The sequence below is a fragment of the Mauremys mutica genome, chromosome 18, assembly GCF_020497125.1.
Source record: "Mauremys mutica isolate MM-2020 ecotype Southern chromosome 18, ASM2049712v1, whole genome shotgun sequence".
In the NCBI taxonomy this organism is placed as follows: Eukaryota; Metazoa; Chordata; order Testudines; family Geoemydidae; genus Mauremys; species Mauremys mutica.
This window is the reverse complement of record NC_059089.1, coordinates 9,207,687-9,233,190: the sequence shown is the minus strand read 5'-3', so window position 1 is coordinate 9,233,190 and position 25,504 is coordinate 9,207,687. Positions and strand designations below refer to the sequence as shown.

At 53.4% G+C, this 25,504-nt stretch overlaps 1 protein-coding gene across 1 annotated transcript; it reads left to right on the top strand.

Annotated features, from left to right (window-relative positions):
- Positions 1-150: 150 nt before the first annotated feature.
- Positions 151-10,419, top strand: FUT7 (fucosyltransferase 7). Its single transcript, XM_044992915.1, has 2 exons — positions 151-214; positions 6,704-10,419. The coding sequence occupies exon 2, from the start codon at positions 6,725-6,727 to the stop codon at positions 7,823-7,825; it is 1,101 nt and encodes a 366-aa protein (XP_044848850.1). The 5' UTR covers positions 151-214; positions 6,704-6,724; the 3' UTR covers positions 7,826-10,419.
- Positions 10,420-25,504: the final 15,085 nt, after the last annotated feature.

Here is a 25,504-nt window from a genome sequence, read left to right as displayed (position 1 = left end):
ACTTGCTCTTCAGTGTCCTGCTGCGAACAGGAATTGTTCTAACCATCGCGACGTGTTAGTGAGGAACGTTTGAAATAGACATCTCAGCCCCACTCCCACGAGGCGGCTCCAGAAACAAGGGCTAACCTTCCTTCCTTGCAAACCAAATACAATTTAAATCTCGCTGGGCCAAAATGTGAACACCAGGCCAGGCTCCCAATTCCTCTCTGCCTGAGTAAGTAGTGTGCTGAGGAAGGGTTTGATCCGATAACAGAGGGGTGAAAATAGCCTAGCAGCGCGATCCAGTCTCCCAAAGGGAATGATGGACGCACCGGTGCTTTTCACTGAAGATGTAACTTAATACAGCTCTGGAGACTCGACTGTAGGGAACAGGGCTGCACTGAGTGGGGCATGGATTAGTTGTCACCTAACATTCGCTCTCTGTATATTCCACAAAGAGGATTCAGGGAAGCAAAGCTTTCCCGTCTCTTCAGGTACGTGAGTTTTTCTGTAACTAAATCCCAGCTGCTATATTGTCTAGAGCTCGGAGAGGAAAAAAAGAAGGGACGTGTCAGTGAACAGTGACTTAGAAGCAGCCTTTCTCCGGAGGGCGGGGGAAGAACATGAAACTGATTATAAGATTATTTTTTCAATCAGTGTTTAAGCAGATCAGCTAGGCAACAAAGGTAAAAAAATTCATAAGCCCCAAAGTGATTGAGGAGCTTAAGTTTCATTGACATTCAATGAAATTAGGCTTCAAAGTCACCTAGCGACGTTGAAAAATGTTACCCACAGAAGCCAGATTCTCCCAGGCACTGGGCACATTGGGTGCACATTGGCTGCTGAGCATTTTTTTTTTTTAATCGGGCCCATATTTTGAGTGCTGAGCATTAGGAAATCCAGTTCTGAGCTCTTTGGAAAAACTCAATCCTTCACATGAGCAAAATGTCAAATGATTGAACAGGCTGGCAGCTCCGGCTGCGGCGGGGATTGAAATATCTTCCAGGCTCTGTTACGCTAAACGCTGCCACAAACACGGAAACCCGCTCGGGCACTGCCGACCTGCGGGCGATCGCAGCACAGTCACTGACGGCCGCTGCCTTTAGTTCTAGTCCAGCTTTTGCTGCCTTTATTGCTGTTATTCCCGGAGACTTGGAGCATGTGTTTTTCATCGCACAGACCCTGGAGCGCGGGATGGGAGCCCTGAGGGGACTCTGTGACGCTCAATAAATCAAAGCTGTGCTTAATTTTCAAAGATTCTGAATTCTAAGGGCTTCTCTACACACAAAAATTGTGTCACTTTAGCTACACCAGTGTAGGAAAATGCTCTCCAGGAAGGAGAACATGCTAGATTGGATAAAGGCCCCTTTATACCAGTGTCGCACCTCCACAATAGGGGTTGTGCTGGTGTAATTGTATCAGGAGAGCTCTTACTGACAGCTACACCAGGACACAACCTCAGTGTGGATCAGGCCTCGGGCAGTTCTCCATTGCACAGCTGCGTGTGTGGTCAGTTACACCCGTGCAAAGTGCTCCCATTCTGATCTGGTAGCATTTGCCACCCACTTTGTATTGATGTACGTGACCACACAAGGTGTGAGGGCAACACAACTGGGCCCTACATGTCTGCGTTCACCTGCCTCTTCCCCTAGGTTTTACCTCTCGGCTAGATACACACATGCAAAAACTACAGTAAAAGAATGTTACTAAGGTTGCAAAGTCAAGTCCTCTCAGGTTAATAAATGCCTGAATGAAGGGTGCGTGTTCAACCTTCATTTGCCACGTCCCCGTGTGCATGTGTGTTATCACACAGTCTTTAATTACATGAGCAAATGCTATTTTTTCCATGAGCCCCTGGCCTCTCTCAGTGCACAGGACGGATAAACGAGCCCCCCAGTCTATATTTTGTTTCCTCCGCGTTGTTCAGCGTGTGGCCCCAGAGCTTAGTTATTACGCACTATTCAAACCTTGCTCTGAAGACACAATGATTAATTTGCTCCTGGGCTCTCCTGTGGTGCTCCTCACGGGAGGTCTGGCTACTTTACAAACACCACCCCACTGCGAGAGGAGGGGCAGTATTTGCCCCGTGTTATAGATGGGGGGCTAAGACCCAGCGAGATTAAAGGTTACAAGTGGTCACTACTTTTGGGTGCCGCATTTGAGATGTCGCGCTCCTTATTCTTCAGCGTGCTGGAGCACTTGATGTGCAGCTCCCAGTGCTCAGCACGTCTGCAAATCAGCCCTGAGGGTCACACACTGGGCACTCGGCGAATGAGCACACACCTGTGAAGGGTTTCATGGAAGTGATTTGCCCAGCCTCACACAGCTCTGTAGCACAGGGTGGGATAGGATCCAGCTCTCTGGGGCAGCATTCAACTGCCTTAGCCGTCAGACTGTCCTCTCTCTTCCTGCAATCCCTTGCCTTATGCAGGACTCACCTTCCAACTTCAAGGAGCAGTGCACGGGGACCCTACAGACAATGTTCTCTGCGACACAACACAGATTCAGCCCCCGCGCAGGCTCATCCTGCGCACTGAAGGAGGCTGGGGTCTTGTGGCAGAACCAGTATGTAATTAAAGACCGTCTCATAATGCACACACTCAAAGGGGATGAATTAAGGTTGTGCAGGCAATTTCACTCACCAAGAGGTCAGGGCGCAGTATGGAACTGTGAGTGCGCTGTAGCAGGGTCCGCACGGACAATGCGTGGCAAGCTGGTGCACGGTAGATGTACCCCCCAGTTTGCCACAGATTAAGCCTCCATGTAGACAAGCCCTCAGTTAATTGATCTTGCTGCCTGAAAAGTGTTTATCTGTATTTAAAGTAGAGCAGGAATGAGTATTCTCTGGTAATGGCCTCAAAAGGCAGCAGGAGGCCCAGGTTCTGTTCCCAGCTCTGCTCATGACAATGGACAAATTGCTTTCTCTGCCTCACTTTCCCCCTCCATAATACGGGGATCGCAACCCTTCCCCCTCCACCCTTCGTAACGTGCTTAGAGCTAGACAGTGGGATCTGCGTGCTCCTATGGGACTGAGTGTGAATATTACTATCCACTGCAGCCTGGTCAGTCCTGGGGCTGGTGTACGGAATGAACCAGAGATGAGGTTAAATAATCAGAACCACAGCTCCAAACACATCAGAACGGCCACACCGGGTCAGCCCAATCGTCCGTCTAGCCCAGTGTCCTGTCGTCTGACAGTCGCCACTGCCTGATGCTTCAGAGGGAATGAACAGAACAGGACAATTAGCGAATGATCCCGTCGCCCATTCCCAGCTTCTGGCAGCAGGGCCGGCTCCAGACCCCAGCGCGCCAAGCGCGCGCTTGGGGCGGCATTTTGCCGGCAGGGCAGCAGGCGGCTCCGGTGGACCTTCTGCAGTCATGCCTGCGGGAGGCCCACCGGAGCCACGGGCAGGTGGACCTCCCGCAGGCATGACTGCAAGAGGTCCCCAGGAGCTGCAGGACCGGCGTGCTTGGGGCAGCCAAATTCCTAGAGCCGCCCCTGTCTGGCAGTCAGGGTAGGGACACCCAGAGCATTGGGTGGCCAAGATGGTCAGGGATGCACGTAGCTAGTGACGGACCTGGCCTCCATGAACGTATCTAGTTCTTTTTTGAACCCTGTTATATTTTTGGTCTTCACAACATCCCCTGGCAACAGGGTGACTGTGCGTTGTGTGAAGAAATACTTCCTTCTGTTTGCTTTAAACCTGCTGCCTGTTCATTTCATTGAGTGTCCCTGGTTCTTGTGTTATGTGGAGGGGTAAATAACATTTCTCTAGTCACTTTTTCCATCCCAGTCATGACGCTCAGAGCCCCCCTCACGTTTTCACAAGTGCTCTCTGATTTTGGATGCTCATCTTGACACACCCGGGCTCTCAGCTCCCACTGAAAAGCAGCACTGGAGCTCGGCCTGGGTGAGCCAGGGCTCGAGATGGACTCCCAAGATCAGTGGCCACTTGTGATAGATTCGTAGATTCAACAGGCAGAAGGGTGGGCTGTGATCATACAGACTGACCGTGTGTCGAACACAGGCCAGAGAGCCTCCCCAGAACGACTCCTTTGGAACTAACACAGATCCTTAAAACAAAAAATCTAATCTAAGCTCCCCCAACCCTGAATAAATTGTTCCAGTGGTTAATTTCCCTCACTGTTAGAAACATACATCTTATTTCCCATCTGACTGTGTCTAGCCTTGGCCATTGTGTTTTCTGGCAGGTGGGTGACCAGACCTCCTGTTTTGAAAGGGACAGTCCCATATCTAAGCCCTCCTGCAAGTGGCCCGACTTTTTCTTAAAGACAGGCAAACTGTCCCGTATTTTCTGTCTGGTGGGTCCTGCTGCTGGCCGGATCCCTGCTCGCCAGCTGCCTGCCCACCAGCAGTGAGTTGGGGGGTCCAGTGGCTGATGATGGGGGTGGGGGTGCAAGGCTGGAGGCGGGATAAGGATGCAGTGTGTGGGGCCGGCCACTCCTCTGGGCTGGTCTGTCAGCACAGTCCCCGCTGCATGCTGGCTCTCGGCCACCTGGGCCCCGTCCCCCATCCGGATGGCGGTGGCTGGTGCGTTCGGGCAGGTGCCAGGCAGAGGCCGGTTACGTGTCACCTCGGCTGCCCACCCATGGGTGCTTTATGTGCTCCCCCTCTCACTGTCCTCTCCCTGCTTTGCCCCTTCACCACTACCCCCAGCCCCGCTGCTCCCCATATCCCTCCAGATGGGGTGCGTCCCGCTCCCAGGGCAGTGGGGAGAACCAGCCCCTGGTCGGAGCGCTCAGCTTGCCAGCAGCCTGGCCGGCAGGCTCCTTCCTTCCCCCGCTGCCTCTGGCTGGGCTGGCACCTTTGGAAAGCCCAATAGTCTCCGGCCTCAGGCGCTGGCCAGGAGGAGCCGAGCCCTGCATGTGCCAAAGCCCCGCACAGCGCTGGCACGGGGAGCCCTCTCTGCCTCTCAGCTAAGCTCCTGAGTGTGGGGGGCAGCGATTTCCAGACGGTTCATACCCCGAACCTGTAGGTCCACAGCAGTGCCCCACCCACCCTGGGGCAGGTGCTTAGCACCCTCTTCACCTGTCCCTCCCCCCCTGCCCCAGCCCTGGCTCCTGCCCCCAGGGATCGTGGGGCTGCTCCGTCGGCTGAGCCCCCTCTCTGGCTGGGTTCGCTGAGGGCCCTGCAGTCAGGTTCCCTGGGCCCCGGTGCACAATGCATCCTTAGGGCTTAACCCCTTCCTGCCTGCACTGTAGCTGGGGGACAGGAAGCGTCCGGTAATGTCAGTGGCCAGCAGCAGCCTGGAGGTGTTAGCTGCGTTTCAATACTATGTGGGCAGGAAGGGAGAAGCTGCTTCCACTTCCAGCCACGGTGGGGATGGGGGGAGCTGAGCTCAGCAAAGACACAGGCCAGGGCATTCCTACCCCACCCCACCCCACCCGCCATGGCTGGAAGCAGCTCCCGTCCCTTCTCTCCCACACAGGGCCGAAAGGCTGCTGCTGGCCACACGCTGGTGGGAACCCTGCAGGAATCTGGGGGGAGGGGTGCATGTGACCCTGCCTCCCCATCCCCAACCCACACACAGGCCCGTTGCCTTGGGAAGATGCGGCGCCAGGTACCAGGAGAGGTGGGTCTGTCCTGCGGGCCCAGCCAGGCACGGAGGGCGGAGAGCACCAAGCAGGGAGGGGCGGGGAGGATTGGTCAGTCACCCCCCACCCGTGGGACAGAGGTATACCGGAGTGTATGCGTGTCACCTCTTCCCATGTGGGTGTGGGTGTCACCTCTCTCCCTGTGAACCCTAAAGATAAGAAGGCAAATAAAAAGAACCCAACTACCCAGTATTTCTTTTTACCAGGGGCTCAGTCAACTTGGTGTTAATTTGAACGTTTGTACTGCCCAGTTCTGACTGGTTGCCCTGGAACTCACTTGAATAAGAGTAATTTTACCGGGTGTCCCATATTCAGCTCCAGGAAATATGGTCACCCTAGGCAGGTCGATCTCTGGAGACTCTGGAATCGGACCAGCTGGTGGGTTTGTGAGCATCCAGCTCCTGGGGCTCTCACGCCAGGGCTCTGAGCTTTGCAGCTGGAAATAAACTGCAGAGGCCCCGCTTCTGCAAAAACACACCTCTCAGGGGTATCATGGTTATAACCACCATAAATAAGTACAAACCTTCCAGCATGTGACCACATCCCCTTCATGCTGTTTAAACCCTTAAGCAGAATGAAAATAGAGCCGGCTACATACACACTGCAGCTCTCCTAGGGCTCAAGCTTCGTGTCCCGGCTGCTAAATAGCAGCCCCTCCCCCACCCCGGGCATTGCCCAGTCTCTTCCTAAGGGTCCGAGACTGGTGCAGCTGAGACTAGCCAGATTCTGCTCCAGCTAGGAAGTGCTTCCCTCATCCAACTCTGCAGCCCAATGCTGAAATGTAATCCCCAAAACCTCATACAAGGCATCCCCTCTGGGCAGCACTGGGCTGGGACAGCTCATGGCAGGAGGGTCCCATCCAAGAGGCAGCAAGAGTCCTGTAAACCCGGTCACACAGATGAGTGACCACGTTCTGTAACGCCCTTAGCTATGCTAGTGATATCAGCTCTTCTCCTTTCCTTCCATCTGCGAGTTCCCTGCGTCCCCTTCAGTTTCCTCCCACCCCACCAAGATGCTCACACACCTGCACCCTGAAAAGAGGAGGCTGCAGAAGGTGCATTGTTATATGCTGGAGGCTGACTTTTACCGTCCTTCTTCTCCATTCCAGGGGCTGGACTCAACACTGTTCATGAAGCAGAAATTCTGCCAAGAACCCAACCCTCCCAGCAGCTCGGCACTGCAGGTGCAACGTAAGCTGCTGCTCAAGATGCAAACTTGCTCCTTGCCTATGCTGAAGGCCTTGGCCAGTGCAATAACATTTGCGATCATTCTCTGGAACCTGAATTTCCTTGGCTACCAATCTGAGGTCCCTGGCCCAGCCCTGGGGCACAGCAAACCCCTGACAGTCCTGATCTGGCACTGGCCCTTCCGCCACACCCCGAACATCAGCTCTGATGTTTGCGCAGACCACTACGGGATCAAGGGCTGCCAGCTGACAGGGGACCACAGGCTCTTCAGCCAGGCAGATGTTGTGGTGTTCCATCATTGGGAGCTGCAGAAGGACAAGAAAAGACTCCCAACAGAAAGGAGGCCTCCTGGACAAAACTGGGTGTGGGTTACCCTGGAGTCCCCCACCAACACTAAGGCACTGACTGGATGGAACCGAACCTTCAACTGGGTCATGACATACAGACAAGACTCAGACATCTTCATGCCCTATGGGGAGCTTGTGCGCCATCCATCAGCCAGCGTGGACATTCCAACCAAAACCGGCTTGGTGTCCTGGGTCATCAGTAACTACCACCGGACTCAGAAGAGGGCGCAGGTCTACAGAGAGCTGTCCAGGCACCTCCAAGTGAACGTGTACGGGAAAGCAAACAAGCAGCCACTGTGCCCAGACTGCCTCTTGCCGACCACCTCCAAATACAAGTTCTACCTGGCCTTCGAGAACTCCATCCACCGGGACTACATCACCGAGAAGCTGTGGAGGAACGCGCTGCTGGCCGGCACCGTGCCGGTGGTGCTGGGGCCCCCCCGAGCCAACTACGAGAAGTTCATCCCTGCAGACTCCTTCATCCACATTGAGGACTTCGGCTCCATGAAGGAGCTGGCCAGCTTCTTGAAGACCATGAACTCCAGCCGCTACAAGGCCTTCTTCGAGTGGAGGAAGAGGTATGGGGTGAAGCTCTACACAGACTGGCAAGAACGGTTCTGCACCATCTGCATCAGGTACCCCCACCTGGCCCAGGGACAAATCTACCCTGACCTGGAGAGCTGGTTCAGTGTTTGAGAAGATGGGGCTGGGCCAAGCTGAGGCTTTTCAGAGATGTGTGACTTGCACAGAGAAGCCAGGCTGTCTGTGCTAGCGGAAAAGGACGTCTGCGTGGGCTGGCTCATTCTGAGTCAAGTGGCTGGTGGAGTGACTGAGGGCATCGAGCAGGACCTGGGGCTGAGAGCCAGGAGCTCCGAGTCCTGGTCCCAGCTCTGACACAGACTTGCTGAGACCTGGGGCGTGTCGCTGGTACTCAGCTTCCCCGTCTATAAAAGGCTCGTACACTTACCTACCTCACAGGGGTGTTGTGAGGACTAACCGGTGCCTTGGAAATGGCTGGTTGCTCCCCTTGGCCCCCTCAGGAATAAATGGGGCAGAGGAGCGAGGTCGGGGGGAGGGGTAAATGTGACCCCCTGCTCTGCATTACTGTATTTCAGTGCTAGGGTGGGGCAGAGGGGGGCACCAGCAAGGATAGTGAGATCAGTGAATTCTCCCTGGGGTTCAAAACCCTTTCAGATGCCAGCCAGACCTCGAGCTGCAGAAGGAAGGCCGGTCTCTTCCTTGCACTCTCCTCTCTGGGAGGTGCTCAGATGCCCCCCCAGTGACAGGTGCCCATGTAAGAAACTGAAGCGATAGAAGAAGGAGGGGCTCCAATTTGTCTGTCCCTGCTGTGGGGTCCGTTTCCTCCCAGCGCCGGAGCCCCTGCCATTCTGGCAGTGGCAAGAGCGAGAGCGCCAGTCCCAAAGAGATTTCCTGTCTTGCTTCTGCTTAGTCAGTCCCGGTGCACGGCTTGGGGGGCACCGGCTGGGCTGGTGTGGTGGGTGCTGGCAAGGCACAACCCTTTCTCAAGAACAATCACAGCCCGTTCAGTGCTGGGACAAGTCATAGGGGGATGGCTGTGGTTTCTCACTCCTGTCTCGTATTCTTCATATCTCTGGCAGGAAGCCGTTGAGTCTGGTTTCGCTCTGATGTGAGGTTCCCTGCAGCAGGTATGGCCTTCCCGAGCCCTGAATGCACCCGTGGGAGGAGTCACTTTACAGGAGGAGTCCTTGTGGCATCTTAGAGACTTCGTGATGAAGTGGGTTCTAGCCCACAAAAGCTTATGCCCAAATAAATGTGTTAGTCTCTAAGGTGCCACAAGGACTCCTCGTTGTTTTGGCTGATACAGACTGACACGGCTACATCTTTGAAACTTGTCATGCAAAGGAGCCGCAAGCAGGAGATGCCCCCAGGCAACGAGTAGCGCCTCCCACCCCCGCGGGAGTCAGTGTTGGTTAGTTTAGTACAATAGGAAAATAAGGCTGAGATTTTCAAAGCCACCTGATTTGAATGCTCAGTTCCCGTTATGTTTCCACATGCCCCCTGCACAGGAGGGACGGTGCTCAGCAAACGAGCAGCTACTCGTTTTACCCTCATTCAGCATGTGGTACTTTCAATGGAATAAAAGAGCCCAGAGAGGCAAAGGTGTCAACCAGACCCTGTCACTGCACAACACTAGACCGTTAAACACAGTTTGGGTTTGAGTACATGGACGCATGGCAACAGACACCACTAAAAGCACCTTCTCTGAAAGATACAGAAAAAGGAAAAACCAGTTACAGCCTTGGAAATGTGAAGTGTTCAGTAAGGTTTTCACTGTAAGAGTAGCCAGAAGGTTCTCAAACTTTTTTCTTGCTGTGACCCCCTTTGAAAATATTTCAGGCTGTGACAACCCTCCACCCCAAAAAGTGATGCGCCCCTCACCATACCATGCCACCCTTATTTCTGCACTGCTGCTGGCAGCGACGCTGCCTTCAGAGCTGGGTGTGCAGCCAGCCGCTGCCACTCTCACGACCCCGCTACAACAGTCTTGCAACCCCCTTTGGGGTCAGGACCCCCACTTTGAGAAACGCTGCCTGTAGAGCGTTTTCCTCAGGAAACTCCCTCCCTCAGCTGACAGTTTTGCAGACTGGATTAAAGATGGTAATTTACGCTCCTCTTTGGGGGAAAAAGTTAGTGGCGATAGGCCGGCGCTGCTGGTGGTAAAGTTTGATCCTGCCGCCTTTAAGGGAAAACAAAACAAACACACACAGCAAAGGGATAGGGCAGAAAAGAACGGCAAAGACAGAAAATGCAGCTTCTCTGGTGCCAACTCTCACTTGCAAACTCACTGCTGGAGAAACACAGGCCCAGCACTGTCTTTTCCGCCAGCCCGCTGGTCCCAGTGGCAGGCTGTTTAGGGCATGGCTTTCAGCTGCCTCTCAGGTCACCGGCTCAAGAGAGAGCCTCAGCCCAGCCAAGCAGCAGGCGACAAGGAGAGCACTAGGAAAGAGAGGTAATAAGGTGGGGAAGGAAAGGGACGGGCTGCTAACGGGAACCCAAGTCTTAACTTTCAGGTGGCATTTGTCAGGACCACCCTGGGGCTGGCTGAGGCGGACACAGGCTGGGGCAGTCCAATATGGATTAGGAGCCTATATACCTGCCTTCGGTCACCTGGTTAGGCCCTCGCTTGTGGATTGGCTGGGACCTGGTTGATTGGCATGAGTCTCTCATAGGACTTGCAGGTAACAGATGATTCACCAGCGCTGGCTCAGGGATGACTCATCACAGCGTTCAGGGTATAGCCAGAGCCAGAGCAGGTGGTGATGTCATCAGGTCCCTCTCTCTGGCCGGGTCTGGTCAGATAGCAAAGGCCTAGTGGTGTCACGGTGGATCCTGGGTTCCCAGGAGACCATGCAAGTGGCAGTTGTGATGGTGAAGCTTGCTCCTTTCAGTCCACCCAGCTCTCAGCCATTTGATCCTTTCCCCAGAGTTGTTTGTTTTTTTAAAGCACCCCAAAAGAGGGTGATGGGCGACCTGTCCCTTTCCCTCATTATTTTGTCCACCCATTAGGCACCAGCTTTCGCCCGTTAATTTCCGGTTCCGTTCTTACCAAGCATGGCTTTATCGCAGTCTGCAAGTGGGGTCAGGGGAGCTTTTTGTTTGGACTAAACCACTTTTTGGCTTAACTTCTGCTGCCTTTTATAAGCGATTTTGTGTAACAAGCTGAGTTGGACTTTTGCTGGCTTGGCCGGCTTAGAGCGGGGTATGGGGGGGGGGGGCACGTGGAGGGCTTCGCAACAGGCCACAGGCCTTATTTCCTGCACACTCCTCTAACCCTGCTCTGAAGACAGAATTATTACATTTCCTAAGGCTCTCATGGCAATCGCACAGTGCTTCACATAGTGCATTTCCCTTCCCGACGCTCCTGTGAGGGGAGGGAGCTGGTACCTGAACTGCGGCACAATGAGAGATGATGGTCAGCAGTTTCTACTAATCTGGGTGCCCAAGCTGAGACACCTAGGTCCTGGCTTTTCAGCGTATTTAGCACTTCTCAGATGGCCAAAGCACAGCTCCCGGTGACTTCGGCTGCCGCTGAGCGGGGTCAGCGATCACACCCCAGGATCTCGAGGCAGGCAGCCGGAAAATGAGCAACACATAATTAGTCACCACCTGTGAAAAGTTTTGTGGCACTGACTGGCTCAGCATCACACAGAGCCGTTGTGGCAGAGAAAGGGATGGAATCCAGTTCTCCAGGGCAGTGGTTAGCTGCCTTAGTGTGAGACCGTCCTTTCTCTCTCTGCAATGCCCTGTCTGAGTCTCTACATGCTGTCCAATTTCTGCAACAAATGAGACAGGGCTCCTAGGTCCAACCGTCTCCTTCACTACACACCCTGGGTCATCCCCAGAGGAGCAGGAGCCCCCATCCTGTGCACGGAATGAGGCAGAGGAAAAATATTGTGTGAGGAAGTCATCAGGACTGTCTCAGAATGCCTGTGCACAAGGGAAATGAAGGAAGGTTGCACAAGTTAATCTTCACTCTGGCATTTCCTAACTTTTGAGTTCCTGATGTATTTATTTTTTTAATATGGGCAAAGCCATGTATTTTTGTCCCTAATCTCATTCTCTGACTGGGCTGAAACCCTTTTTAGCTGACAGTTTCCAAAAATATTCATGCTGAAACAGACACCTGGTAAATGTCAGTGCAAATGGTTAGAGTTGGGCACAGTTATAAGCAACAAAAACAGGGCCTTAGAATGGAAAGTGTTAGGCACCCTAGAGACAATAGGCAGTGCTACCGGCTCCTCATAATATTGCAAAATTGTGTGGGATCCCTCAAACAAATACAGGGACACTGATCAAACATGGAGACACACGCTTGGATTTACTCTTGTCTGGGAGGGAGTGGGATCTAGTGGTTACAGCAAGAGGCTTGGAATCAAAACATGTGGGCTTGACTTCCGGCACAGGCAGGAAATGTGATCCGCTTATAGGCTCTGTGCCTCGGTTTCCCTTTCTGTAAAAACAGGGACAGAACCACCCCTACATCCTCAAGTGCTGGGAGGCTGGACTCATTAACGCTTTGTGGCAGAGCTCTGACCTTGCTCCCATGGGTCCTGCGCTTCTAGGCGGTTTATGTTAGCCTCAGTGGCTCATTGTGACCCTCCACGTAGCCCTTCTCTCTCTAGGGCCAGGGTCACAGCCTACTGAGCCCTTTTCATCATAGGCCAGCAAGGAGGTTGGTGAGAGAACTCCCACAGTCTCTGTTCAGCCTCCTGTCCTGACAGGGGCCTGACTTTCCCTCCCAGGAGATGTTCCTGTAGTGGTGGGTTGGGGGGAACCCAGGCCCATCCTCTACTCCGGGTTCCAACCCAGGGATCCTAATGGTAGCAGCTGTTGGCAGCCGACCTTTCACTGCCAGAGTTGCTACATTTCCCTGGGCCACTTCCCCACAGATCTCCTGCTTCTCCCTTTTTCACCCTCACCTTAGGGCTCCCTTACCAATGGTTTGGGGGTGTCTTCAGTAACCCGCCCTTCCTCTCCTCTGCCTCTCCCCTGCCTGACTGGAGTGAGCCCTTTTTATAGTATCAGCAGGGCCTTAATTAGAGTCAGGTGGTCACATTAGCTTAATGGCCTCACCTGACTCTTTGCAGTCAGGTGAGGCCATTAATTGGAGTCAGGTGTTCTCATTAGTCTGGAGCAGCCCCTGCTCTGGTCACTCAAGGAACAGAAAACTGTTAATCCAGTGGCCAGTATATCTGCCTTCTGCTATTCTGCTGTACCCAACTGGCCTGGGTCTATCACAGCGTGTAAATGCTCCAAAATGCTCAGATGAAAGTTGTATAAACTGGGTTGGTCTCTATTACTGTGACTGTGCTGGTGTAGGATGGATGCTTCCTACATGGACAGGGTTTGTTCTGTCAGTGGAGTCAGTCCACCACTCGGAGATGCATTCGCTGGGTCAATGGAAGAATTCTTCTGTCGACCTATCTGGGGCTACAGTGGAAGGTCGGTGGCCCTAACAGCGTCGTACAGGGCGTGGCATTTTTCACAGCCCCGAGCAATGGAGCGAGGTTGAACTGATTTTTAGGTGTAGCCCACACCAGGCATTTGCGCTTTTAAATCATACCTAAGAAAATGGGACAGGGGGCGGGGTTTTAGGCACTGTCTGAAGCTTCCCCATAGACCAGCAAGCAGCATATTCCACTGCGATGTTCCACACACCCCCGCACCCACGCTAACCAGCTCATCTTCACTGCAGCTGGGAGGTGCAAGTCCCAGTACGAGTGGGCAGATTGGTGCTGGCTCTGCTCCAGCCAGTGGGTTCAAGATAGCCGGGTGGGTGGCAGCTCGGGCTAGCCCCCTAAGGACGGACCCTGGGGCCCAAGCTGGCTTGAGTAGCCACCGGTGCAGCCACATTACTAGTTATAGAACCCTAGTGCAAGCTAGTGCGTGTCTGGCCACCTGTGCTGGGAATCACCACGCCCAGCTGCAGTGTGGGGGCTATAACGGCCTCTGAGCCTGAGGGGACACGTAACATCACAGGTAAATATACTCTCAGTCCTCTGGAGGTGACAAATGTCTCGAGGGAGGCTGTTGTGCTTATCACAGGAGAGGAGTTTTATTCTTTATCATCTTCTGCTGGGTTTCTCCACTTTCAGGTCACACACACGGCATCAGATGAGAATAAATCAGCCTCCTTTCTTATCACAACTGACACACACCCAGTCAGGGACAGAAATCGCACCTCCACCCCACGGAAGGTTGGTACCGTTAGCCCGAGCAGTCCCCTCACGGCCCCATCGAGTGGCCCTTGGGCTGTCCTTGTCACCACCACCGCCGGGGTTGTCTCACACACCCAGTCAGAATCAGACCCTGGGGGCAGCAGGCAGGCGGTTTCTGCCTTGAAAGGAAATAGTGACACATGCAGAAGGCATTCTCGGGGTGTGTAAGCCACCGCTCTATTCACAACCAAGCCCAGCACTCCTCAGGAACTGAAACCAGCACCACTCACAGCCCAGCCACCGAGACCCAGCCCAACATGGCACACGGGGGCCAGGGCCTCGCATCTCCTGGCTATATCTCAGAGCAGCCACGCTACCATCAGGAACAAGCCACACAAGCGCATGCTAGGAAGGGAACCCACGCCAGGAGCAGCCCCATACCCACAGTGGGGTGATACATCAGGGATTGAACCAGCCTGGAGCCCTCCAGAGCTAACCGTACACGCTACTAATGCTCCCTGGGTAGAGCTGTGCCAGCCGCGGGCCTCAGGGCATGAAGCACAGGCGAGCCGTCACTCTCACCAGTGAGCTGGGCACGCGCCAACCTGCCCTTCACAACCAGGCGTCTCTGGAAAGGACTTCGTCACTGAGGCACGAAGGGGTCGATTTTTAAACCTGAGCGTTCCCATCAGCCACCAGGGCTCAGGGCCTCTGGAAGGGCCTTGGAAGTCACAGCCAAGGCCCAGAACCTGCAGCTTCCAGCACGCAGAGCCCGGAGCAAACCTCAGGCGAGATCTGGTGCCCTAAGGCACAGTGGCTGCTGGTCAGTGCATGGCAAGCGCAGCCCTTGTGAGGCCGAATCAGCCTCCCCCTGCCATTCTACCAGCCCACGGTGGCGGCTTTTCCCTAGCAACACCAGCATCTCTTCTTTACCTCGGGGCGGGGCATCTTCCCCCTCCCAGGCTGAGCTGCTGCCAGACTGCAGTGGGGGCGAAGCAGCCTTCCTCTGTTAACCTCAGAGCGGCCCCGCTTTGTCCTTCCTGTTTATGCAATGTGAGCTGGCACACAGCAGCCTCTGCCAGCCAGGCCCTGCTGAGTGTCTCCCCGGTGGGGCAGCCCAGCCCCTGCCGGGGCATCAGCCCCACAGCCTCTCGGTCTCCCCAGCGACGGGGTCGGACGGGGCTGACGCTGCTGCGCGCTGGCTAAGGGGGCTGAGTCCCACCCCAAAGGTGCTACCCCTGGTTCAGAAGGCCAGGCAGCGCCCACTGCCCCTGCCAGCTGCAAGCACCTACAGGCTGCCAGGCCCTGGGGGGCTCCAGGCACCACACACCAGGTGGGATTCACACACACCGATGGGGAGCAGGGGTGTAAGCCACCGTGGCACCCTATTGCCAACCTCAAGGGATCAGAAATCACGACTCTGCCCCCAAACACCATGAGGGTGTTTTGAAAGGGTTACGTTGCCTTTTGGGGGGGGGCGGCTGTCTTTTGAGTTCTGAACCTCATCCCCAGTGCGTGTGTATGAGGGGGCTTAGTCTCCAGACTCCCTCTCCTCCCAGCCAACAGAGCTATGCCAGCAAAAGCCCTTGTGTAGCTGCAGTTGCCTCAGCAAGGACTTTATGGTGTCCAGGAAAGGGGGGTAGCTATTCCGGCAGAACTCGGTTTGCCGCTGTCAGGGGCGTCCCCGCTAGGGGGCGTCGGCCGGCACAGCGATACCAGAGGAGCATTTGTGGTGTAGACAAGCCCCGTGTCACACTCCCAGCGGGACTGGCTATGGGGCTGCTGGGCTCTCTGCTCCCCTCCTGTGAGATGGGGTCGGCTCCTGCGGCAGGGGAGGGGAGGGAAATCTTCCCATAGCAGCGCTGGTTGGTTGCTCTGCCCCAGGAGGCGGGTAAGGGGATCAGCAGCCGGTCAGAGGGGGTTGCCCCGGCCAAGCCCGGCGCTGCACTGACAGGCATGGGCACAGCTGCGGGGGGCCTAGGCCTGCCCTGAGCACCAGCGTCAGGTGGCCCCAGGCTATCGCTAGCCCCTGGGGAGCCACGCCGGCCGGGGCTGGGAGATGGCGCCGGAGTAGCCTTGCACATCCAGGGGGGATGGGTAGGGGCAGCATGAGGGATCCGCCCTAGGCTCTGACAGAGACTCACGGTGTGAGCTTAGACAGGGGGTGGGCATGGAAATTGTATGGCAGGCCAGGAATGGCCTGTGGGGGAGGGGGACTCGCTGGGGCGTAGCATGGAGGGGCTCTAGAAGGGATGTTACCAGGGTGGGGGGGGACTCATGGGGTGTGGCATGGATGGGGGGCTCTACGGGGGCGGTACCAGGGACGCCTAGGGGCCCTGTCGGCAGTGACCCCAAGGTGGCCGTACCAGGCACCACCACCCTAGCTGGGACGGGTGCCGCCCCTGGGCGGTTTCGAGGCTCTCAAGGATGGGGCCATAGGAGACCAGGAGGGGATTGGGTGCACTGCTGCCACATGGGGGGGCAGGGGCTGCCACCTAGGGGTGGGGTTCCAATGCCGGAAACAGCGTGGTGAACTCGCACCCGTGCAGTGCGGCTCTGCGTGCCGGGGTAAGTAACCACTGGACCAACTCACCAAGGAGCATGCTGGGTTCTCCATCACTGGCAATTTTTAAATCTAGACTGGCTGGTCTCCAAAGAGCTCTGCTCTAGGAATGAGTTCAGGGCAGGTCTCTGGCCTGTTACACAGGGGCGCAGACGAGATGAACACAATGGTCCCTTCTGGCCTTAGCATCTATGAATTATTATTATTAGCCTACAGCAGGCTTGTTCCCACTCAGCAGCGCCGGGGGTGCCAGTGTCCAGGATCACGCTCCCTGTGCAGCCCAGGCTCCAGGACCAATGGGCCAGCAGGAATCAGTCAGTTGCTTGTACATAGTCTGCACCAGTCTGGAGTATGTTCAAAACCCTGTGATCAAAAGGGTCTGTGCTCCCGTCCCGTCACCAAGCAGCGAAGCTCAAATAGGCGGACCCCAGTGCCCTGCTACCCAGCTCACTCTCAGGTGCTTTAGCACAGAACAGTGACACCCAATGGCAGGTTTGCGTAAAGAAGAAAGGTTGCTCCTCGGCAGCTCAGCCGTCCTAGTTGAACAGAAAATCAAAGTACAGCTGAAAGACAGAAGCCAGGTCTGCACGACCACTTACTTCAATATAACTTACATCGCTCAAGGGTGTGACTAAGACACCCCCCCACCCGAGCAATATACGTTCCACTGACCTAAGCATTGGTGTGGACAGTGCTATGGTTTGCGCAGCGGCCTGCTGACCCCAGGGTGGTGAGCTCAGCCCCTGAGGGGGCCATTTAGGGAACTAGGGTTTAAAAAAAAAATGTTTGGGGATTTGTCCTGCTTCGAGCAGGGGGTTGGACTAGATACTTCCTGAGGTCCCTTCCAACCCTGAGATTCTATGCCCGTGGGGGAGTGTGTCTTGCCAGCACAGCTACGTCTGCTCGCAGAGGTGGATTTACTGTGCCGATGGAAGAGCTCACTCCTGTCAGCACAGACCATCTTCACCAGACCCACTACAGTGGCACAGCTTCAGCGGTGTAGACTAGCCCAGAGAGAGGCAAAGCCCCTGGAATTAGCATCCTTACACACTGGCTTAATAGAAAAGCCATTTTCAGACAGCCAAAAATAACTGGCTGAAGATCAGCAGCAAACCAAATACGCACGTTTAACATGCGCGATTTCAGCTTTACGCGGTCGGCAAAAACAAAAAAAAAAGAGAAAAACAACAATTTTAATACTGTAACTGTAGTGCGGGCGATTCCGCCCGCCATTCAACTCAATGTAATTTTGACTCTACGCGATTTTCACTTTATGCGCTGACCGCGGAACGGTACCCCCATGTAAAATGAGACTCGCCTGTATTCGCTGCCCCCACGCCCGGCACACATCACCCCAACCATACACCAGTAGCTGGGTGGTGGGGCAAAGATTAATTACACCAAGCAGTAGGGTGGGGGATGGGGGGGGCTTCACAGCAGTGCAGCCTTTGTCTCAAAAGCCAGCGTCCAGGGGGCATTTCAGTCCTGCATTCTGCTGTGCTAATGCCTCCGGCCAGTTCCACTTGGACGTGGCGCTTTTTTCTTTTCCTTTTCCCCTAGGCAATTGGGCAGTGTTGCTGTGGGCTGTTCAAATGCCCGCCGGGCTGCACCCCAGAGGTGAAGCCTACATGTAAATGTTGCATCCTGCTGTGAAGCCCATGGAGATGAGAGTCACTGTATGCGACTAGGGCTGCTGGCCTGTTGGGAGCCTAGGGCTATGCTGACTGAGCTGCTGCTCTCAGGGGGCTGGAGCGAGGAGGAACTCCAGCTGATCACCTGAGTGCTGGGGAGGCAGAGCAGTCTAGTGGATAGAGCACTGGCAAGCTGGGTTTTAATCTTGGCTCTGCCAGTGACTTTCTAGGGGAACGTGGGCAAGTTGCTTCATACCCCTGTGCCACCGTTTCCTCTCTCACCCTTTATCTGCTGTGGCTATTGTGGCAATAGCTCTTCAGGGCAAGGGCTGTGTCTGTGCAGTGTCTGGCACAATGGCGGCCTGACCTCAGCTGGGGCCTCTCGGTTCTAGCATAATACAGTTATATAATAGTAAATGCTATGAAGGCTCATTGAATCACAGAAATGTAGGAGTGGAAGGGACCTAAGCGGTGATCTAGTCCAGTCCCCTGCACTGAGGCAGGACTAAGAATTATCTAGACCACAGTCGGCAGCCTATGGCGCATGTGCCAAAGGCAGCCCGTGAGCTGATTTACCGTGGCACACTGCTGCCGGCCTGGGGCCCCCGCCACCGGCCCCGCTCAGCTCGCTGCCAGCCTGGATGGATGGAACCCTGGGCTGGCAGCAGCCTGTAAATGTAAAATGTATGACTGGCACACGAAACCTTAAATTGCCGCGAATAAATGAAGACTTGACACCCCACTTCTGAAAGGTGCCGACCCCTGATCTAGACCATCCCTGACAGGCGTTTGTCTAACCCAGGGGTAGGCAACCTATGGCACGTGTGCCGAAGGTGGCACACGAGCTGATTTTCAATGGCACTCACACTGCCCGGGTCCTGGCCTTCGGTCCGGGGGGCTCTGCATTTTAATTTAATTTTAAATGAAGCTTCTTAAACATTCTGAAACCTTATTTACTTTACATACAACAGTAGTTTAGTTATATATTATAGACTTATAGAAAGAGACCTTCTAGAAATGTTAAAATGTATTATTGGCACACAAAACCTTAAATTAAAGTGAATAAATGAAGACTCGGCACAGCACTTCTGAAAGGTTGCAGACCCCTGGTCTAACCTGTTCTTTAAAACCATCAATGACGGAGATTCCACAACCTCCCTAGGTGATTTGTTCCAGGTTCACTACTTTTATACTTAGGAAATCTTTCCTAATGTCTAACCTAAATCGCCCTTACTGCACTTTAATCCCATTACTCCTTGCCCTGTCCTCAGAGGCTAAGAACAACTTATCACTCTCCTTGTTAGAAGACTGTTATGTCCCCTTCAGTCTTCTCTTCTCCAGAGGAAACAAACCCAATTTTTTCAATCTTTCCTTGTGGGTCATATTTTAATCATTTTTATTGCGGTCCAGTTTGTCCCCACCTCTCCCAAAGCAGGGGTCCAGAACTGGACACAGTACTCCAGTTGACATCTGATCAGTGCTGAATAGAGCAGAATTACTTCTTGGGGCTTGTTCACAATGACGTGATCATGATCCAGAAGACGCTGGGAGCCTGAGCACTTCAATACGCCAAAGCATCAAGGATGGGAACAGAAACCGTTTCAGAAAGAACTTCCCTGATGTCTGGAAACACCAATGACACAATGGGGCTACCCTAGGGTGACCAGACAGCAAATGTGAAAAATCGGGACAGGGGGTGGGGCGTAATAGGAGCCTATATAAGAAAAAAACCCAAAATCAGGACTGTCCCTATAAAATCAGGACATCTGGTCACCCTGGGCTACCCTGGAAAATGGAGAGGAAGCCACCAACCAGAGGCACTTGTGGGCTCCTTCACTTAAGGAACCATTACAGACAAAGGAAACTGCAACTGTGTGTTATGATACCTTAGGTGCTTCTGCAACACTCAGGGCTTGACTACACTTGTGAGTTACAGTGCAATAAAGGAGCCCCGGGTGCCCTAGCTCACTCCCCGTCCACACTGGCAAGGCACGTAGAGCACTCCGACTCCATGGCTATAGCGCTCCTGGTACTCCACCTCGGCGCCCCACTGGAGCGCCCCAGCATCAGTGTGAACAGGGTGTTGCATTATTGTGCTCTGATCAGCCTTCAGAAATGTCCCATAATCCCCTTAAGTCAAGTGGCCACTCTTGGCATTGTTTTGGATATGCCCTTTGAAAGCTCCGTTTCTGACAGCCGGCTGCTTATCTGCTCTGAGACAAAGCAACCATTAGTGTGGAATGCTGTGTGAGAGAGTCAGGGGGAGGGGGGAGTCTGCTGCTGTCTGAACTCACAAGGCAGCAGGCTGACATGCTCTCAGCCCCCCCAAAACCCACTCTTTCTCCCCCCACATACACACAACACACTCCCTGTCACACTCCACCCCACCCACCCCCCATTTGAAAAGCACGTTGCAGCCACTTGCATGCTGGGATAGCTACCACAATGCACTGCTCTCTGTGGCCGTTGCAAGAGCTGCTAATGTGGCCAGGCCAGTGCGCTGGCAGCTGTCAGTGTGGACAGACTGCAGCGCTTTCCCTACTGCACTCTCCGAAGGCAGGTTTAACTCACAGCACCCTACATCTGCAAGTGTAGCCATGCCCTGAGTCCCATGGGGAGTAGTGCTTACCCCTGCTAGCAATCCCGTTGGAGTACTCAACAGGAAACGCTTCCAAAATCCAGCCCTCGCAGAGCCAAACGAACATTTACTAGTGAGTCTAGTTCAAAAGGAGTTTTCAAAGTCCGTCTCAGAAAGAGCTGCTGTGATTTCCCAAACTCCATTCAGGGCCGGATCCACATACCCAGCCTCCAGCCTACGAACACCGTGCTCGGTTGGTTCCATTGATTTCCACGGCTCTGCTCATGAGTTGGGGTTCACAATCTAGCCCCTCGGGAATGGGCTGTTGTCTTGCACAGTTCATGGACACTTCTCAGCAGGAGCCCACTTTGCTGATGACAAGTAGGGCTGAAAGGAAATCGGGGAGTGTCCGAAGTGCAAGTCTGACAAAGAACAAAATGACACCTAGTTTAACTGCGGTTGCCTTTCCACTGTGAGAATCACACGCCCTACACCAACAACAGGAAAGCAATAAAATCTAAAACTAACCCCCCCCCCAACCTTGCTCAGATTTTTAACCCCCAAAAGGGAGACATGTCAGGGACTCCATTGCTATTATTATTATTATATATACACACATTATGGGGCCAGACGGGAGCACTGTGATCATCTAATCTGGCATCCTGTAAGATACAGGCCACGGGACTGCCCTGAAGTTGCTGCTTGAACTGGAGGCTAGGGTTTGGAAAGACATCCAGGCTTGGTTTTGGGGATGCCACCACAGCCCTTGTAGGTTGTTTCAATGGTTCATTACCCTTGCTGTTAAAAACATGCACCTCATTGCTAGCCCGAGTTTGTCTGGCTTTAGTTTCCAGCCACTGAATCTTGTTAGATCCTTGTCTGCTAGGTGTAAGAGGCCTCTATGAAGAAATCTCTGTTCCGTGCGTAGGTACTTAGAGACAGACCGGGACTCCCCCCTTGACCTTCTCTTTGTTAAGATCAAGAGACTGGGCTCCGTGAGCCTTTCACTGTAAGAACGAAGAGTCCTTGCGGCACCTTAGAGACTAACACATGTATTTATTATCTGTTAGTCTCCAAGGTGCCATAAGGACTCCTTGCTGTTTTTGCTGACACAGACTAACATGGCTGCCCCTCTGAAACCTTTCACTGCAAGGTGTGTCTTCCAATCAATCATCCTCATGGCTTTTCGGACCCCCCAGCAGAACTGCAGTGCAAAGAGGTCACCGTGCCACAGAACCAGCGAGTCGGGCGGTGATGCAGTGCCAGGCAGTCGTAGCGGAAGCAGTATAGACACCCCATTTCAAGGCATTTCAGCTGGTCCTGTGGCCTTTGTGGATGTGCTTAACCCATCAATCGGTCTTTAGAGAAGGGGATTCCTTGTGTGAGATGAGGTCTTTATGCAGAAAGGGCCAAGATACTCTGGTGATGGGTGGCAGGATAAAAGGCTCAGACAGACGAATGCCTTTTACAATGCTCTAGGGCTGCCTTACGACAGTTGTTCTGTTTGTCCCAAAACATGGTGTTCTTGCCATACACCTGTGTACAGGTGACTCACCAGTTCACATGCCACCTTGTGGCTGGGTGCGTCATTGCAGCACCGTCCCCCTCAGCCACCTCCTTCCAACAGGCACTCAGGGTCTACTACAGGGTCCGCTCCGCTCCGGGGTCTTCGGCAGCGGGGGATCCTTCAGTGCCGCGGAAGACCCGGAGCGGACCCCCCACCGCCAAAGTGCCACCGAAGCCCCGGACCACCACCGGGTATTCGAATCAGGCCCCGCAGTTAATAAAGCCGGACCTGCCTCCAATTAACCGTCTTCCAGTGTGGGGTTTACTCACCCACCACCTGCCTCCTACAAACCAGACCACAAGGGCGCATTTCCACAACACATCCTGCTTGTGCACCAAACTGGCTCCTTCAGTTTTTATTGGAAGTTTTCTCACCTTCATTTTCTTTTTTTGACTAACTTTGCTGTTAAACCATGATAGTCACTTAGAAATATAGCTCCTGGAATACAGTGTCCTGCACAAATGCCACCCCTGATTTCCTAGGGGAAAGTTGCTCCTTTGAAACTTAGCTTTGCACTGTTGAATTGCTGGGATCATTGCTCTTTGAGGCAGGGACTTTTGGTTTGCCTGTACAGCTCCCAGCACAGTGGGGTCTGCATCCAGGACTGGAGCTGCTAGGTGCTACCACAATGCACATACATTAACAGAACATTTTATGAGTGGGTTACTCTCCTCTGGCAGGAGAATCTCCTGCTTCACACAGGGGTTTGCCTTGGAGAAATACGAGTGTTTCCAGCCCACTTATCCCCCAAGCTAAAGCCAAGAGGACATTTGCCCATTGCATGGTCCTGTGCTGGATCAAAGGGCCATGTTGCTCGCTACTGGCTGACAGCCCTGGAGACTGAAGTCTTCTGGTATCCCCAGAGCAAGGCCAAGCAGCGAGAGGCAAGCGTCTGGTCTGTCCAGTCCATCATGCCCATTGTCAGATCAGGGCAGCAGGGGATTGAGCCCAAGTGATTCACTTCCATCATGGGAGAACAACTGTCATTCACACCAGCATGGGTGCAACCCCCCTCCTCTAACCCACTTCCCCACCAGCTCCCCCTGCCTTCCTCGCAAAGCAGGGAGTTTCTGAGACGCTGTCTCCTACAGCAGCAGCAGATTTGGGAATGCTCTGGGAATGCATATTTCACACACACATGGCGGTGGTGCCTAGAGCTCTCAGCCAGTCCAGAGCCTCACGGGGCAAGGTGCTGTGCAGACAGAGTTATAGACGGTGCCTGCCCCAGAGACACTCATGTGACTGCTGCAGGGGCTGCACAAGGACACAACAGTGATTTTGTGTAGGTCCTACAGAAAGTGGCTTGAAATAATCTCGTGCTACAGGGAGCAGGGGCAGGAACAGAACCCAGGTCTCCCAGGGACTTCATTTTCTATCCAGCATTTTAATACAAGGTGAGATGAGGGAGAGGTTAAAGTGAGTGAGGGGATCAAATGGGCATCATCCCCAATGTTCTTCCCGGGGGTGAACGGCAGGAGTCCTCCCCTCTCCCCAGAGGGGACATGCTGACAGAGTAGCCCAGTGACGGGGTGGGGAGACGGACGCTACTTTGAAATGTTGAGACCTGAGTCCTGCTGCACCCTCAGGTGACAGGCATGGGGTGGGTATGTCCCACACTGAGGTCTCAATAGAGGTGGTTTTGGAACACAGGTTGATATATAAGAAGTCACCAGTCACAAGGACCAGGTGAGATTCACCCCCGAGTTCTGAAGGAACTCCAAAATGAAATTGCAGTACTAACTGTGGTATGACATGCAGCCGACAAGGTGGGTACCCACGAAAGCTCATGCTCCAATACATCTGTTACTCTATAAGGTGCCACAGGACTCTTTGCTGCTTTTACAGATGCAGACTAACACGGCTACCCCTCTGATACTTAACTGTGGTATGTAACCTACTTAAATCAGCCTCTAGGCCAGATGGCTGGAGGACACTTAATATGATGCCAATTTTTCAAAAGGGTTCTGGAGGTGATCCTGGCAATTACAGGGATTTCATGGGTCAGTAACTGGTTAAAAGACAGGAAACAAAGGGTAGGAAGAAATCATCAGTTTTCACAGTGGAAATAAGTAAATAGCGGGATCCCCCAAGGATCTGCATGGGACCAGTGCTGTTCAACATACTGAGAAATGATCTGGAAAAAGGGGTAAAACAGTGAGGTGTCGTAGTTCGCAGAGGATACAAAATTACTCAAGATAAGTCCAAACAGACTACAAAGAATTACAAAAGGATCTCACAAAACTGGGTGACTAGGCAACAAAATGGCATATGAAATTCACTGTTAATATATGCAAAGTAATGCATATTGGAAAACATAATCCCACCTGTACGTACAAAATTATGGAATCTAAATTGGCTGTTACCACTCAAGAGAGAGATCTTGGAGTCCTTGTGGGTAGTTCTCTGAAAACATCCACTCAGTGTGCAGCAGCCATCAAAAAGCAAACAGAGTGTTGGAAAGGGCTAGATAAGATGACAGTAAATATCATATTGCCTCTATCTAAATCCATGGTACAGCCACACCTTGAATACTGTGGGTAGTTCTGGTTGCCCCATCACAAAAAAGATACGTTAGAAATGCAAAAGGTACAGAGAAGGGCAACAAAAATGATTTAGCACCGTATGGAGCAGCTTCCCGATGAAGAGAGATTAATAAGACTGGGACTATTCAGCTTGGAAAAGAGACGACTAAGGGGGGGATAAGATAGAGGTCTATAAAATTCATGGTGTGGAGAAAGTGAACAAGGAAGTCACATAACACAAGTACCAGGGGTCATCAGGTTTACAACAAGCAAAAGGAAGTATTTCTTCACACAACACACAATCAACCTGTGGACCTCATTGCCGGAGGATGTTGCGAAGACCAAGACTATAACAGGGTTCAAAAAAACAACTAGATTAAGTTGATGGAGGTTAGGTCCATCAATGGCTATTAGCCAAGAAAGTCAGAGATGCAACCCCACGCTCTTGGTGTCCCTAAGCTTTTGACTGCCAGATGTTGGGACTGGATGGTGGGATGGATCACTCGATAATTGCCCTTTTCTAGTCATTCCCTGTGAAGCACCTGGTACTGGCCAGTGTTGGAAGCCAGGATACTGGGCTAGATGGACTGTTGGTCTGCCCCCGTGTGACCGTCCTTATGTTCTTGACTGCTTATATTTATTGCCAGCCAAGAGGCAAGCTGCCCGGCAAAGCATGGGCACCCCAGGAGAGACCCAAGCGGAGGAGCCCAGCAGCAGATATGAACCCTGTCCAGCCCAGTGAACATACATGGTCATAGCCAGACCATCGGTGCCATCGTCTGAGCAGGGAGCTCCATTCTGGTGTCTGAGGGG

Coding starts and splice junctions, on each gene's coding strand:
- FUT7 (XM_044992915.1), top strand. CDS start 6,725: ATGAAGCAGAAATTCTGCCAAGAACCCAACCCTCCCAGCAGCTCGGCA.